Here is a 16,320-nt window from a genome sequence, read left to right as displayed (position 1 = left end):
AAGGAAGCGTCAACCTTTGCCCTAACCAATCAACGGAAGTGTGTTTCCTGCAAAGGAAGTGATTATGTAGTACCGGAAGAAAACAAACCACATGTCAGTCTTCTGATCTTTTTGTGTGAAATCGTGCAATAATCGAAAATAAATCAAATATCATGAAGATATTGACATGGAACATAAATGGCATAAGAACTCGCCCTTCAATCAAGGAGGATATCGAATCACTGGACGCTGACATTATTTGCTTCCAAGAAACAAAAGTAACACGTGAGTTAAATTTGCATTTGATCGTCAGTTACAGTTCATACCAAGATTTAAATATGAGGTAGATGTGGACAAGACAAGACTGCATTGGCAGCTGTACCACGTGACCTCTATTTGGCCACGCTCCCTGCGAAGCTGGTTACAGACATCGTGTCATGCCATGGTGTGACTGATGTTACTGTGGATACAGACATGGTTTGACTGTGATGTTACTGTGAGTACAGACATGGTCTGACTGATCTTACTTTGAGTTCAGACATGGTGTGACAATGGTGTTGCTGTCAGTACAGACATGGTGTGACTGCGATGTAACTGAGTTCAGACATGGTGTGACTGATGTATTGTGCGTACATACATGGTGTGATTGTCAAGTTGCTGTGAGTATAGACATGGTGTTACTGATGTTGCTGTGAGTACAGACATGGTGTTACTGATGTTGCTGTGAGTACAGATATGGTGTGACTGATGTTGCTGTGGGTACAGACATGATGTGACTGATGTATTGTGAGTTCAGACATGGTGTAACTGTGATGTGGGTACAGACATGGTGTGACTGATGTATTGTGGGAACAGACATGGTGTGACGGATGTATTGTGGGATCGGACATGGTGTGACTGATGTATTGTGGGAACAGACATGGTGTGACTGTGATGTGGGTACAGACATGGTTTGACAGATGTATTGTGGGAACAGACATGGTGTGACGGATGTATTGTGGGAACAGACATGGTGTGACGGATGTATTGTGGGAACAGACATGGTGTGACTGTGATGTGGGTACAGACATGGTGTGACTGATGTATTGTGGGATCAGACATGGTGTGACTGATGTATTGTGGGTACAGACAGTTTGCGATGTTACAGGGGACATGCTGGAGGAGCCCGTGGCGGTCATCGATGGCTACAACTCCTACTTCAGCTTCAGCCGCAAGAAAACCGGATATTCCGGTATGTCTCTTTGTTGACCTGTCTGCCAGTGCCAAATGTACGTCTGTGTCCTTCTGGTCTGGTATTGAAAAATATTTCTCACCCAGTTCTATTGAAACTGTCATTTGTTTTCGTTCAAATATATTTAATGAGCATTCATACAATTTGTCTTTCCTTATGTTCTGGTACTTCTTAGTTATAAAAAGCAACAGGTGACCAGGGCTGGTGGGGCAGCCTAGCGGTTAAACCGTTCACTTGTCACGCCAAAGCCCTGGGTTTGATTCCCCCCATAGGTAGAATGTGTAAAGCCCCTTTTTGGGTGTCCCTCGCCATGATATTGCTGGAGTATTGCAAAAAGCAGTGTTAAACCATACTCACTCACTCACAAGTGACCAAGTCTTCTGAAGGCTCTCAAATTTGCTGTGCAGAGTTGCATCCCTTGGATTTGCCCATATCCTGTGATGGCGGGTTGGAATCCCATTCTTGGCCCATGCCTTTGCCTGTGGGATTTCTCAAAGTCCCACTCCTCATCAAGCATCACAAACTAAGCATACTAATGACTGAAATACAGTTCAAAGTAGTTTTAACCCAAACTCTCTCACTCACTAACAAACACTTAGTTCTGTTTAGTGCTGTGCCCTGTATGCCATGCTGTCTGAGACAGGGACATAGCCATGCTTGTTGATCTTTGTGAATTGGGAAATGTTTAATTCCAATTTGGAAATTTTCATTGACATTTGCTGCGGACTTTGAGCCGCATGTCAGCCTCTGATCAGGTCTAGGTAAGTTCCTGTTTGCCCTGTGTTTCCAGGTGTGGCTACCTATTGTCGTGAATCTTGCACTCCTGTCAGGGCTGAGGAAGGCCTAGGTGGGGTCCTGGCCAGTGGGAATGGAGATGTTGGTTGCTATGGTAACCTTGGCTATTATGGTAAAGAAGAACTGGAGTCTTTGGATGCTGAAGGGCGAGCCATTATTACTCAGCACACTGTCAGGTGAGATAAACACCACACAACACCTATCTATTAGTTGTCCTTAGCTAGTTTGTCATATGTCCTGAGATGAGTAAGTGTCTGAATGTTTTTTTTTGAGTCAGCAGTATTCCAGCTACGTCATGGCAGCCTGCATCTTCCCAAGGCAAGAGAGTTAACTGACTTTAAAAGTCTAGTTTCCACCCTTGCCGAACTTGGCTGGAATTACTGGGCTCGATCGTAGCGTCACCAGTGGCTGTTACCAGTTATGTCCCTTCTAAGTCTTTCCTATGGACCAATCAGATTCCACCTCTCGTATCACTTGCGTTTGCTTCACACAAAATGGTGGCGCCCGGTCAGGACGATCTGATCGATAATCAAGATTTATGTTGTGATAAAACGGGTCTTACATCGCAAAATGCATCAAATCAGGCGAGCACCTTGATTAAAAACATGAAAAGATTTGGAAAATATCTGCTGACAACGAGTTGGCGATGCACATGCTTTGCAAATCCTGCAATCGACCGAAATCTGCATGACAGTTTACGAACCGGATTTTGATTTTGCTGCATGATTTTGATTGGATTATGCATGGACTCGTTAGTCCAGCCAAAATGTAACTCCATAACACCAGCCTAGTTCGGCAAGGGTGGAAACTGGACTTTTATAGACAGTTAACTCCCTTGCCTCAGGAAGATGGGCAGCCTGTAGGTCAGTCCCTGCTGTATGCCGTGGCAAAAAAGATGCAAATTCCGCAGTCAATCTATTGCAAATTCTGCGTGCAACTTTTGATCATTCTGCACACAATGGTGCAAACTTTTAAACTTATTCTCTTGAATTTCATAGTTTTGCACCCATTTGAATTGTGGCAGGCATTTTTGTGATGATCTTATCCACAGCTAGAATATTGAAGTGAATCTGGAGATCACTTATGTAAACATGTAGCTTTTGAATAATATAAAAGTCATCTTATCTTCAAAAGGAAATGAATATCTACTTACACTTTGAAACCGGCTTTCGACTCTCATGTCACAATTCTGTAGGGTATTTGGCGAATTCTGCAGCAGACAAATGCAAAATCCTGCACAAGTTCTGCACAAAACATGATTTTCTGCAAGATAGGAACAATTCTGCACCGAGTGGGCCTTTCTGCAAAATATTCCGCGGCATCAAATCGCATAATACAACAGTGACTGGAAAGTAATTGATGCTGGACCAGACAAATCAGTAGTTGATAGCATGAGCAACAGTCCATGTCTGCCCATTTGCAAACATAGCTTCATTTTGTAGCCCGATTGGAATGGAACCACGCTAAACATAGCTGTCCAAACAAATTGCTCTCATGAGCAAGAGAAATTCTGTGCTCAGAGAAAGTGACCAGATGTGAAGTGATCCTGAAAACGATGCTATGAAGATGAATGGGTCCAAGTAATTTCTCATAGAGAACGGAGAGCGGAAGGTCCGGGGTTTGATCCCCGACCGCGTCATATTAAAAGACGTTAAAAGATGGTACTTGTTGTTACCCTGTCTGGCACTCGGCATTAAGGGGCTAAAACAAGGACTGGTCGGCTCGGAGTCAGTATACTATGTCTGAGTGGGGTATTCATGTTAAAACTGCGACATGGTATCTCAGTGGGCTAGCACTATAAATCGGCATCAGGCCGGACGAGTGCAAGCAGCAACACAAACACACACACGTACATGCACGTCGCTATATAAGTGCAAAAATCTTGGACGCGACGTTAAACCCAATTTCACCTCACCTCATAGAGAACGGTAAGCAGTGTGCCAGTGGTACGTGTTAAAGAGATGAGATGTGAGATGTGTTTATGTTGGCTTTGATGATCAATGAGTGACAGTTTATTTCCTCTTATAACTCCCTGGTAGTTATTAACTTCATCCAAATAGTAAAGAGACATGTATTTGTACAGGAATTCAGAAGGTGAAGTAAAGGATTTGGCAATCATCAACGTGTATGTGCCACGAGTAGACAGTGAGAGAGATGACCGGAAGGAGTACAAACTGCGGTTCCTGACACTGCTTCAGACCAGGGCGGAGGCTCTCCTCACAGAAGGAAGGTACGTGACACTGCTTCAGACCAGGGCGGAGGCTCTCCTCACAGAAGGAAGGTACGTGACACTGCTTCAGACCAGGGCGGAGGCTCTCCTCACAGAAGGAAGGTACGTGACACTGCTTCAGACCAGGGCGGAGGCTCTCCTCACAGAGGGAAGGTATGTGACACTGCTTCAGACCAGGGCGGAGGCTCTCCCCACAGAAGGAAGGTATGTGACACTGCTTCAGACCAGGGCGGAGGCTCTCCTCACAGAGGGAAGGTATGTGACACTGCTTCAGACCAGGGCGGAGGCTCTCCTCACAGAGGGAAGGTATGTGACACTGCTTCAGACCAGGCAAGAGGCTCTCCTCACACAAGGAAGGTATGTGACACAGACGAGGGCGGAGGTTCTCCTCAGACAAGGAAGGTATTTGACACAGACCAGGGCGGAGGCTCTCCTCACAGAAGGAAGGTATGTGACACTGCTTCAGACCAGGGCGGAGGCTCTCCTCACAGAAGGAAGGTATGTGACACAGACCAGGGCGGAGGCTCTCCTCAGAGAAGGAAGGTACGTGACACTGCTTCAGACCAGGGCGGAGGCTCTCCTCAGAGAAGGAAGGTATGTGACACTGCTTCAGACCAGGGCGGAGGCTCTCCTCACAGAAGGAAGGTACGTGACACTGCTTTAGGCCAGGTTAGAGGTTCTCCTCACACAAGGAAGGTATGTGACACTGCTTTAGGCCAGGGTAGAGGCTCTCCTCACACAAGGAAGGTACGTGACACTGCTTTAGGCCAGGGTAGAGGCTCTCCTCACACAAGGAAAGTACGTGACACAGACCAGGGCGGAGGCTCTCCTCACACAAGGAAGGTACGTGACACTGCTTTAGGCCAGGTTAGAGGCTCTCCTCACACAAGGAAGGTATGTGACACAGACCAGGGCGGAGGCTCTCCTCACACAAGGAAGGTACGTGACACTGCTTTAGGCCAGGTTAGAGGCTCTCCTCACACAAGGAAGGTATGTGACACTGCTTCAGACCAGGGCGGAGGCTCTCCTCACAGAGGGAAGGTTTGTGACACTGCTTCAGACCAGGGCGGAGGCTCTCCTCACACAAGGAAGGTACGTGACACTGCTTTAGGCCAGGTTAGAGGCTCTCCTCACACAAGGAAGGTATGTGACACTGCTTCAGACCAGGGTAGAGGCTCTCCTCACACAAGGAAGGTACGTGACACTGCTTTAGGCCAGGGTAGAGGCTCTCCTCACACAAGGAAAGTACGTGACACAGACCAGGGCGGAGGCTCTCCTCACACAAGGAAGGTACGTGACACTGCTTTAGGCCAGGTTAGAGGCTCTCCTCACACAAGGAAGGTATGTGACACAGACCAGGGCGGAGGCTCTCCTCACACAAGGAAGGTACGTGACACTGCTTTAGGCCAGGGTAGAGGCTCTCCTCACACAAGGAAGGTATGTGACACTGCTTTCGGCCAGGTTAGAGGCTCTCCTCACACAAGGAAGGTATGTGACACTGCTTCAGACCAGGGCGGAGGCTCTCCTCACAGAGGGAAGGTTTGTGACACTGCTTCAGACCAGGGCGGAGGCTCTCCTCACACAAGGAAGGTACGTGACACTGCTTTAGACCAGGTTAGAGGCTCTCCTCACACAAGGAAGGTACGTGACACTGCTTTAGGCCAGGTTAGAGCCTCTCCTCATACAAGGAAGGTACGTGACACTGCTTTAGGCCAGGGTAGAGGCTCTCCTCACACAAGGAAAGTACGTGACACTGCTTTAGGCCCGGGCAGAGGCTCTCCTCACACAAGGAAGGTATGTGACACTGCTTTAGGCCCAGGTAGAGGCTCTCCTCACACAAGGAAAGTACGTGACACTGCTTTAGGCCCGGGCAGAGGCTCGCCTCACACAAGGAAGGTATGTGACACAGACCAGGGCGGAGGCTCTCCTCACACAAGGAAGGTACGTGACACTGCTTTAGGCCAGGTTAGAGGCTCTCCTCACACAAGGAAGGTATGTGACACTGCTTCAGACCAGGGCGGAGGCTCTCCTCACAGAGGGAAGGTTTGTGACACTGCTTCAGACCAGGGCGGAGGCTCTCCTCACACAAGGAAGGTACGTGACACTGCTTTAGACCAGGTTAGAGGTTCTCCTCACACAAGGAAGGTACGTGACACTGCTTTAGGCCAGGTTAGAGGCTCTCCTCACACAAGGAAGGTACGTGACACTGCGTTAGGCCAGGGTAGAGGCTCTCCTCACACAAGGAAAGTACGTGACACTGCTTTAGGCCCGGGCAGAGGCTCTCCTCACACAAGGAAGGTATGTGACACTGCTTTAGACCAGGGCGGAGGTTCTTCTCAGACACAGATGGTATGTGGTCTGTAAATAATCGAGTCTGGACCAGACAATCCAGTGATTCCTATCATGAGCATTGATCCACGTAATTGGGATCGATGACATGCATCAACGAAGTCAGCGAGCTGACCACCCGATCCCGTTAGTCGCCTTTTACTACAAGCATAGTCGCCTTTTACGGCAAGCATGGGTTGCTGAAGACCTATTCTACCCCGGATCTTCACGGGTATCAGGTTTTAGGAGTGGTGATAGAATTTCTCGTGATTTCTGCCAATCCATTGCAAGCAGATGTGTTCTTTGTGTCTCATTAGAAACATGAACTGTTTCTCTATTAATCATTTCATGCCAAATATTGTCTATGCTCATGCGTCTGTTTCTAGATGCCTATAAACCAAGTCGCCTTCTGTCACTATCCGTCAATTTGTATGGCCTACCGGCCCCCTCTTTGTGCTCAATTCCATCTCCACTCACAATATTTTCAAAACACGGTGCACAGTTATTAGTGGAATGTCTGTCCTGTCTGTAATGAGCTCTGCTGATCTCATTCTTTGATTGTACAATTCAGAAATAATGTTTCTTTCTTCCAAAGCTGCCATTTTCACAGTGGTCTTGTTTGACGTCTGCTAGCTTGTTTACCAAGGGAGACAAACTGGTCATACTTTACAAATATGACATGCAGGGTTGTCTCCCTTGAAACAAAGTCAGAATAAGTTCTACATAACGTTTGATATGGTAAATATTGTTGGCCAAAATGGTATGAAGCATTTTCAATAATTTCTGATCAAACTTTAATAAAGAATTTGGTACTTTGTAACAGAAGGGAAAAGAATATCGTCAGTGATACAATCCAAAATGATCAATCTATTAATAAATAGCAGTCAAGTTTGCAGATGTGATAAAGATTGTTTTGTGTTTTAGTTACGTGATTGTTCTTGGCGACATCAACACATCACATCGGATGATTGACCATTGTAACCCTGACAGCGAGGTGAGTTGGTGTCGGAGGTCATATATTAGTTGTTACATTTCTTATCACCAGATTATCACCATCTTGTATAATTATATTTTTATGTACATCAGAGGTAATTGCTCTCTCAGAGACAGCACTGAAAATAGCAATCATCTAAACCGTCATGAAAGTCAGATCATCCTCTATTTATGAGTGAGATACGAGGGGTGTATTCATGAGTGAGATACGAGGGGTGTATTTATGAGTGAGATACGAGGGTGCATGTATGAGTGAGATACGAGGGAGTGTATTTATGAGTGAGATACGAGGGGGTGTATTTATGAGCGGGATACGAGGGGGTGTATTTATGAGTGGGAAACGAGGGGGTGTATTTATGAGTGGGATACGAGGGGGTGTATTTATGAGTGGGAAACGAGGGGGTGTATTTATGAGTGGGAAACGAGGGTGTGTGTTTATGAGTGAGATATTAGGGGTGTATTTATGAGTGAGATACTAAGGGTGTATTTATGAGTGAGATACGAGGCTGGATGTATGAGTGAGATATGAGGGATGCTTTCATGAGTGAGATACAAGGTGTATTTATGAGTGGGATACGAGGGGGTGTATTTATGAACGGGATATGAGAAGGTGTATATATGAGGGAGATACGAGGGGGTGTATTTAAGAGTGGGATACGAAAGGGTGTATTTATGAGTGGGATACGAGAAGGTGTATTTATGAGTGAGATACGAGAAGGTGTATTTATGAGTGAGATCCAAGGGGTGTATTTATGAGTGAGATCCAAGGGGTGTATTTATGAGTGAGATATGAGGGGTGTTTTTGTGAGTGAGATATGAGGGGTGTATTTAGGAGGGAAATACAAAGAATTGTATTTATGAGTGAGATACGAGGGGGTGTATTTGAGTGAAATATGAGGGTGTTTTTATGAGTGAGATACGAGGGGTGTTTTTATGAGTGAGATACGAGGGGTGTAATTATGAGTGAGATACGAGGGGTGTATTTATGAGTGAGATACGAGGAGTATATTTATGAGTGAGATACGAGGGGTGTTTTTGTGAGTGATATAAGAGGGGTGTATATCGTGTTGATATAAAGTACTGGTATGAGACACAAAGCAAAATCCTGTATGCAGTCTTCACTTTACCCTCATGTTTATGACCCGTGAAGATCCGGGGTAGAATAGGTCTTCAGCAACCCATGCTTGCTGTGAAAGGCGACTATGCCTGTCTTAAGAGGCGACTTGAGGGATTGGGTGGTCAGGCTCGCTGACTTGGTTGATGCATGTCGTCGTATCCCTATAGCGTAGATCGATGCTCTTGATGTCAATGACTGGATTGTCTGGTCCAGACTCTTTTATTTACAGACTGCCGTCATATAGCTGGAATATTGCAGATTAAGGTGTTAAACAACAAACAAATCCTCACACTTACTGCATTTGTGTTATCTGTTTGGTGTTTGTATTTCTCAGGAATTTAACCTTCGACCTGACCGTCAATGGCTGAACCGGTTCTTGTGGAGTGAAGGTCAAGATTCATCCCTTGAGGTCAAGGATGAACAAGAGCTGCTTCAAATATCTACACCTGATACAAAAAGTGGACAGTTTATAGATTCCTTTCGGTACTTTTACCCTGACCAGGAAGACGCTTTCACCTGCTGGTGCACCCTGACGTCGTCACGAGTCACCAACTACGGCACCAGGCTTGACTACATCCTTGGAGATGCAGGTCTGGTCAAAAGCAGCCTGAAGGCTTGTGTCCAGATGGTAGAAGTGCAGGGATCAGACCACTGCCCGGTGAAGGCAGAGTTCAGCCTAGACGGTGTGCCAGCCAGGAAAGCACCACCGTTGTGTGCCAAGTACATGCCAGAGTTTGCCGGGAAGCAGCAGAAACTATCTTCCTTCTTTGTCAAAGCCGCCAAGAAGGAATCGGTAAATGCTTCTGAAGAAGTCATAGAACTGAGCAGCTCTCAGAGCTCTCAAGAGTCAAACAAAAGTGTCGATTCCAACACCGAGAGGAAGAGACCAATGGAGGATTCTGGGAAGCCTACAGGAAAGAAACCCAAACTTGAGTCAAAGAAATCTTCTGAAGAAGGAAAGCAGGCAAACTTGATGAGCTTTTTCAGAAAAAAGCAAAGTTCCCAAACCAAACCTGAACCTGCGAAAGAAAAGTCAAATAACGAACGTAAATCCTCTGATATAACAAATGGGGATAAGATCGGAGACAATGACAGGATAGTCGATAAGAAGCCTGTTGATGCTTCTGAGAAACCGGTAAAACCCACAGACACAAAACCTGAAACAGGGAAGTCCTCCAGTGCAGCATGGAAGGGCCTCCTCGGGGGGCTGGGGAAGCCACCATTGTGCAAGGGCCATAAGGAAGCCTGTGTGATTCGGATGGTGAAGAAGGATGGTCCGAACAGATTCAGACAGTTTTATGTGTGTGCACGAGCTGAGGGTCACAGCGGAAACCCAGAGGCACGATGCGAACATTTCGAATGGTTGGACAAAAATAAAAAAAAGAAGTAATGATTCGTATTTGAGTGAGTGAGTTAGTACGGTTTTACGCCGCTTTTAGCAATATTCCAGCAATATCACGGCGGGGGACACCAGAAATGGGCTTCACACATTGTACCCATGTCGGGAATCGAACCCGGGCCTTCGGCATGACAAGCTAACGCTTTAACCACTAGGCTACCCGACCGCCCTACTATTTGAGATGAAAGGAACCTAAATTCTGATTAAAATAACAATATTTTATATGTTCTTTACACCTTTTCTACAGAAGGAACATGTGGAGAGGGGTGTTTGATAGTCAAAAAGTAAATAAAATGTCATTATTTATGAGGGGCGGTCGGGTAGGCTAGTGGTTAAAACGTTCGCTTGTCATGCCAATGAGCCAGGTTCAATTCCCAACATGGGTACAATGTGTGAAGTCAATTTCTGGTGTCCCCCCGCTGTGATATTGCTGGAATATTGCTAAAAGCGACTTAAAAGCCACACTCACTCACTCATTATTTATGAATCAGAGTTTCAGATTCCAGTGCTAAGACAACCAGGTGACAGAGTGAATGGAAATTGTTTTAATGATATACATTTATCATTATGTTGATTGACAATTTTTTTTATACCATCATCACAGAAATGCTGTTGCCCAAATACATTACCACAGATATGTTAGACTGAAGTGAATAAATTTTTATACAGAAACATTAAAGTTGGTGTGTTTCATTGTGTGTTAGTAGTGTGCCAATTATGAGAGCTGTTCATTCTCAGGAAATTATTTGTGTGTACAGGCACTCATGGTTGGACTTTGCACACACGTTTTAGCTCATCTGTTTTCTTGCTACTTGAGACCGCCTCCGTGGGCCAGTGGTAGAGCGTCCGCCCGGAGAGCAGAAGGTCCGGGGTTCGATACCAAAAGACATTAAAAGATGATACCTGTTCTTACCCTGTCTGGCGCTCGGCATTAAGGGGCTAAAACAAGGACTGGTCGGCTCGGAGTCGGTATACTGTGTCTGAGTGGGGTATTCATGTTTAACTGCGGCATGGTATATCAGTGAGCTAGCACTATAAATCGGCATCAGTCCGGACTAGTACAAGCAGCCACACACGTGCGTGCACGTCGCTATATAAGTGCAATAATCTTGGACGCGACGTTAAACCCAATTTCACCTCACCTACTATTTCTCACCTCTTGTTACTTGACATCTCTGGCAATTATGGCATTGATCAGGTCTTTGAAAGGCATTTAGAAGAGATACACATAAGTATGAGAATATATGCAGGGTATGAAACTCCCAAAATTTTCAGCCAGACCACAGGACTGGCTAGCTGAAATACTTGCCAGCCTTGACCAAAACCTGCCTGCCCACTATAATCATATGTTTCTCAGGATAATTTAATTAAAACTTTAAATCGAATTCATTGAACATGAAGTGATGCAAGAAAAGAAATAGCAAACACTTTTTAGGTCAGATTTGTATTTAATATCCTAGAATGCATCATGTAAATAATGTTTATCATCGGGAAATATTTAGAATATTTTTACATATGAAATATAACCCGACCGTCGGGCAGGTGGATTTGAAAATCTGGCAGCCCGAGTTGAAATCAACCAGTCTCGGACGGTCGGGCAGGCAGGCAGGAAGACAACGTTTTGGAGTATATGATCACCTGATGAAGGAGTAAGCATATACTCCAAACCGTTGTCATCCTCATCATAAAGAAGTTGACATCCATATATTCTCTTCCTTACATGGCATTGATGCTTCTTTGATGATCACTGAACGGATGTCAATGAAAGTTGCAAACAGAAATCAGAAATCACATCTTATTCTTAACAGCCACATTAACAATTATAAACATGTTATTTGATTTTGGTAGACGATGAAGTGTGTAAGTGTGAACATTTATGTCACAGTGTTGCCTTCATTATCATTAACCATTACTTTTAATGTTTACTGATAATGTAAGCTGTGATAGTTACTGATAATGTAAGCTGTGATAGTTATTGAAAATGTAAGCTGTGATAGTTATTGAAAATGTAAGCTGTGATAGTTATTGATAATGTAAGCTGTGATAGTTATTGATAATGTAAGCTGTGATAGTTATTGATAATGTAAGCTGTGATAGCTATTGATAATGTAAGCTACCATGATATTCATTACTTAAGATACTTGGATAGTTATTGACAATGTAAGCTGTGATAGTTATTGATAATGTAAGCTGTGATAGCTATTGATAATTTAAGCTGTGATAGTTATTGATAATGTAAGCTGTGATAGTTATTGATAATGTAAGCTGTGATAGTTATTGATAATTTAAGCTGTGGTAGTTATTGATAATGTAAGCTGTGATAGCTATTGATAATGTAAACTGTGATAGTTATTGATAATGTAAGCTGTGATAGCTATTGATAATTTAAGCTACCATGATATTCATTACTTAAGATACTTGGATAGTTATTGACAATGTAAGCTAGTGGAGTAGTTAATCATACTCGCAGAGTATTTCAGCAATCCTCTCATGAAAAAAATGTGAATGTCAGAATGAATATGAATCTTTATTGTAAAATAATTCACATTTGATCTAAAATGTTGCAAGTAAGAGATACCGGGTAAGTAAACGGTTGAAAATACCTACTTCAATACCCACCTACAGATATAAAAAATGGGCAATTGTGTCTCTTATCAATGATGTCTGTGAATTTGATTCCAAATATGTTGTGTATGTGAAGTGAGTGAGTGAGTGAGTGAGTAAGTGAGTGAATGTTGCTCAATGCCACAGGCAGCAATATTCTTGTAAGTAATCAAGTCTGGAGCAGACAAGCCAGTGCCTGGAAGCATGATCAAGGATACTTGATGGCATGTCCTTGATGGTAACAGGATTCCTTTTAGTCAAGTCTTGCAACAAGCCTGACGTGTTGCTGGGGCCTCTCGCATTCAAATGAGTCACTTGCAGGATATCTTGTGGCCAGTCTTGTTTCAGGTGCACTAGTATTTAAAAGAAATCCTACTCTGCAGGTCAGGTAGCTAGTGATTAAATCTGTGAACATTTCCCATTTGTAATTAGTACCACAATTTATCAAGTTTCCTTACGAAATGCACTTGAAAATTGAGGAAAAAATATTTTGAAAATTGGAATTTCTTAAAGTCCTTATTCATTTATTTCTTAAATATTTTAATATTGTATTTAGACATTATATTCAATGCAATGATGTTAAACTAAGCATAAAAGCCTCTTCATTATTGGTCCTGTCGGGCACGGGTGACACAGACGTCTAAGGTGCTGCGATTCGCTGAACAGAGTTGCGTCCTTTGGGCATGCCAGAAACCTATGATTATGGGTTCAAATCCCAGTTTGCCCTGATTATGTTTCTAGGTTTGTCAGCACCATACCCCTGCTCGTGGGTTTCAACGAAATGAGTGAGTATGGTTTTACGCCGCTTTTAGCAATATTCCATCAATATCACGGCCGGGGACACCAGAAATGGGCTTCACACATTGTACCCATGTGGGAAATCGAACCTGGGTCTTCGGCGTGACGAGCAAACGCTTTAACCACTAGGCTACCCCACCGCCCCTTCACCGAAAGTGGTAAACGTCCGAGCCCTGCAACATTTCGGGCTTTCCTCCCACATTAAGGTGACACGCTGTGATATAACTGGAATAATGTTAAAAGCGGCGTTAAACCCAACTCACTCACTCACTATTTGTCCTGTCATCAGTAAAACACGAGTCACCTTTGCAAAACCATGATCACATTAGTCATAACTACGAGGTTTGATTGATCCATTCTCAACTTTACATAGAAAGATTTGACCTGAAGACATTAAGATGATACATAGGTATTCTTCAACATAATCCCCTTCCACACTGATACACTTTGCCACTGACATTGGAGGGAGTTGATGCCAGTTTCGGAGAAGTCCTTCTCTTGTCTGCCCCAAAAGTTCCCCACAGATGCTATCATCATTCGAGTCTAAATAAGTTTCGCCCAGAGCTGTCTTCATGTTTGGGAACAGATGGAAGTGACTGAGCCAGATCAAGAGAAGTAGGGTGCTAAAGGAGTTCACAGTCTCTCTTATGGTTATAACCATGGCAATGACTGATTTGTGCATTGGCAAATTGTCTGGATGGAAGAACACTAGTTTACCAGTTTCCTATGCTCTAAGTGAGTGAGTACTGTTTTACGCCGCTTTTAGCAATATTCCAGTGATATCACGGCGGGGGACACCAGAAATGGGCTTCACACATTGTACTCATGTCGGGAATCGAACCTGGGTTTTCGGCGTGACGAGCTAACGCTTTAACCACTAGGCTACCCGACCGCCCCTCCTATGCTCTGAACTGCATGCAGATGACTTCTAATCCTCTGGTCAGAAATTTTACCTCCAGTGGCCTGGCGCAAGTGAGCAGCAATTGTCTGTTTGAGCTTGACTTCGTAAAGCCTGGTTTCACCAACTTGTTTTGGAGTATATGTCAAGATAGGTCTCAATCACTGCTGATGGTCCCCATGATATCTTCAATATTTGATATATTTTTTGTCTTAGCCTAATTGAGTGTCATAAAAATCACCCCAGCGTGCAATGCTCGTATCTCTGTGGAGATGCCAGGGCAGAATAGCTTCCCATCACTACATGATCAGGTAGTGCTCGCTCGCTCACTCACTCACTCAAGCTGGGTCATGTGATGCAGGTTTTAACATCTTGGAACTTCCAACAATTTGTCTTTAGTATAAAAAACAACTATTGCGATGAGTTGATCTGTATATGAAATTTTTATTTACAAATTGTACAAAAAAATACGGGTAAATCAACAATGATGATCCAACTTCAATATTTGGTCATGTGAAGACTTGACTCCACCATAACCCGTCAAGACCATTAAATCATTTCGGAGATTGAACAAATACATGCAAGAAAAATATGGTCTTAACATTATGTGGAAAAGGTGACCATTACAAGTTAGTCTGTATGATTAGTCTGTCTTACAGACCCTGATACAAATATATATCAAATACAGCCCATGCAAGTCTATAATGTCACTGCAGTATGAAATGAAGAGAGTCACTGGGCTCCTTTTTATTATATTTTTATTAAGATAACTGAACAACTGTTTTTTTTATGTAAGATGTGTTCATTTCAGAGACTAGATGTTAGTCTACTGTATGATGTGTGTTAGTGAATAAAATGAATCCTAACTATGATGAATGATTTTGTACAGTGGACATAAGAATGAAATATGGTCTCTAATATGGTCATCTTGTTTCTGATATCTTACAAAAGAAGGATTTCCAATCAATCATGCGACATCATGGTCAAGATGGTAATCTGTGACAAAGCATCGGTCATAGAGGTCATGGGTTTGTCTTCTAGGTCACACTTATGGCCTCAACAGACATTTTGGCGGGAAAACCTAACATGTAGGAATCAATTTTATTTTCACATCAAACTTAAACATTTTTTCTGAACACCTGGAGTCCTCCGTGATTCTTATTGATCCATTTGTATCATTTTCACTATTCTGCTTTTTACGCCCAATGGACTGTTTCGGTGGATAATTAAGACTTGTTATACAATGCATTGACGTATATTTATTTTTAACTCTTGTTCTAGTTCACATCTTCAATAACTTTACTTCCTGTAGTATAAAATCTGCATATCATTTTTGCTAAAATTCCTTGTAAAGGAAATAAATCATAATTAATGACAATCAGCACCAATAAACACCTTAATCATGTAATTTTTCTGCTTCTGGCACAAACAAGCTTCAATATTAATTCACGAATTCCCTCACAGAGAAAGATTTCTGTAAACCTACACTAACCCTTGCATCATTCCTGTGATTCTTGCGATCTCAGTTTTAAACCTGCCCTTGATTTTCATTGCTTTCATTACTGACCAATCATGTAGTGACCTTACATTCTGTGTATGAAATAGCCTCAAAATGTTGCTACCCAGGTGGGCCAGAAAAGTTATTAGCCAATAACAGATTTTACTCACTTAAATATGCAACAGTTTATTTTTCCAGAAGTGTTATTAATACAGTATAAATAAAGTATACCCAAATTGCAAATAATGAGACAAATATTCTACTTTACTCCAACGACAAGATACTAGTTGTATCACAGGGCTGATATGAAATTCTGAATCTGAATCGTATAGTGTGAAAGAGTATAGCCAATTAGAGTAAACTATTCAAAACTGGCTTCTGTTCTAGTTCATCTCAACATGCTGAAAGCATCAATTGATACTCATTACACATACACAAATCACCATTAAA

At 43.2% G+C, this 16,320-nt stretch overlaps 1 protein-coding gene across 1 annotated transcript; it reads left to right on the top strand.

Annotated features, from left to right (window-relative positions):
- Positions 1-64: 64 nt before the first annotated feature.
- On the top strand, positions 65-10,751 carry LOC124144266 (DNA-(apurinic or apyrimidinic site) endonuclease 2-like). Its single transcript, XM_048396800.1, has 6 exons — positions 65-264; positions 1,127-1,210; positions 2,001-2,181; positions 4,089-4,235; positions 7,488-7,557; positions 9,008-10,751. Exons 1-6 carry the CDS (start codon positions 153-155, stop codon positions 10,061-10,063), a joined length of 1,650 nt encoding a protein of 549 aa, XP_048252757.1. The 5' UTR covers positions 65-152; the 3' UTR covers positions 10,064-10,751.
- The last annotated feature ends 5,569 nt before the right edge of the window (positions 10,752-16,320 follow it).

The sequence above is a fragment of the Haliotis rufescens genome, unplaced genomic scaffold (genome assembly GCF_023055435.1).
Source record: "Haliotis rufescens isolate VD_foot unplaced genomic scaffold, xgHalRufe1.0.p SCAF_16, whole genome shotgun sequence".
NCBI classification, from domain to species: Eukaryota; Metazoa; Mollusca; class Gastropoda; order Lepetellida; family Haliotidae; genus Haliotis; species Haliotis rufescens.
Note: the sequence above shows the minus strand (reverse complement) of the source record. Positions and strands in the feature narration are given on the sequence as shown.

Coding starts and splice junctions, on each gene's coding strand:
- LOC124144266 (XM_048396800.1), top strand. CDS start 153: ATGAAGATATTGACATGGAACATAAATGGCATAAGAACTCGCCCTTCA. Junction 265..1,126: donor CCAAGAAACAAAAGTAACAC/GTGAGTTAAATT, acceptor GCGATGTTACAG/GGGACATGCTGGAGGAGCCC. Junction 2,182..4,088: donor ATTACTCAGCACACTGTCAG/GTGAGATAAACA, acceptor GTATTTGTACAG/GAATTCAGAAGGTGAAGTAA.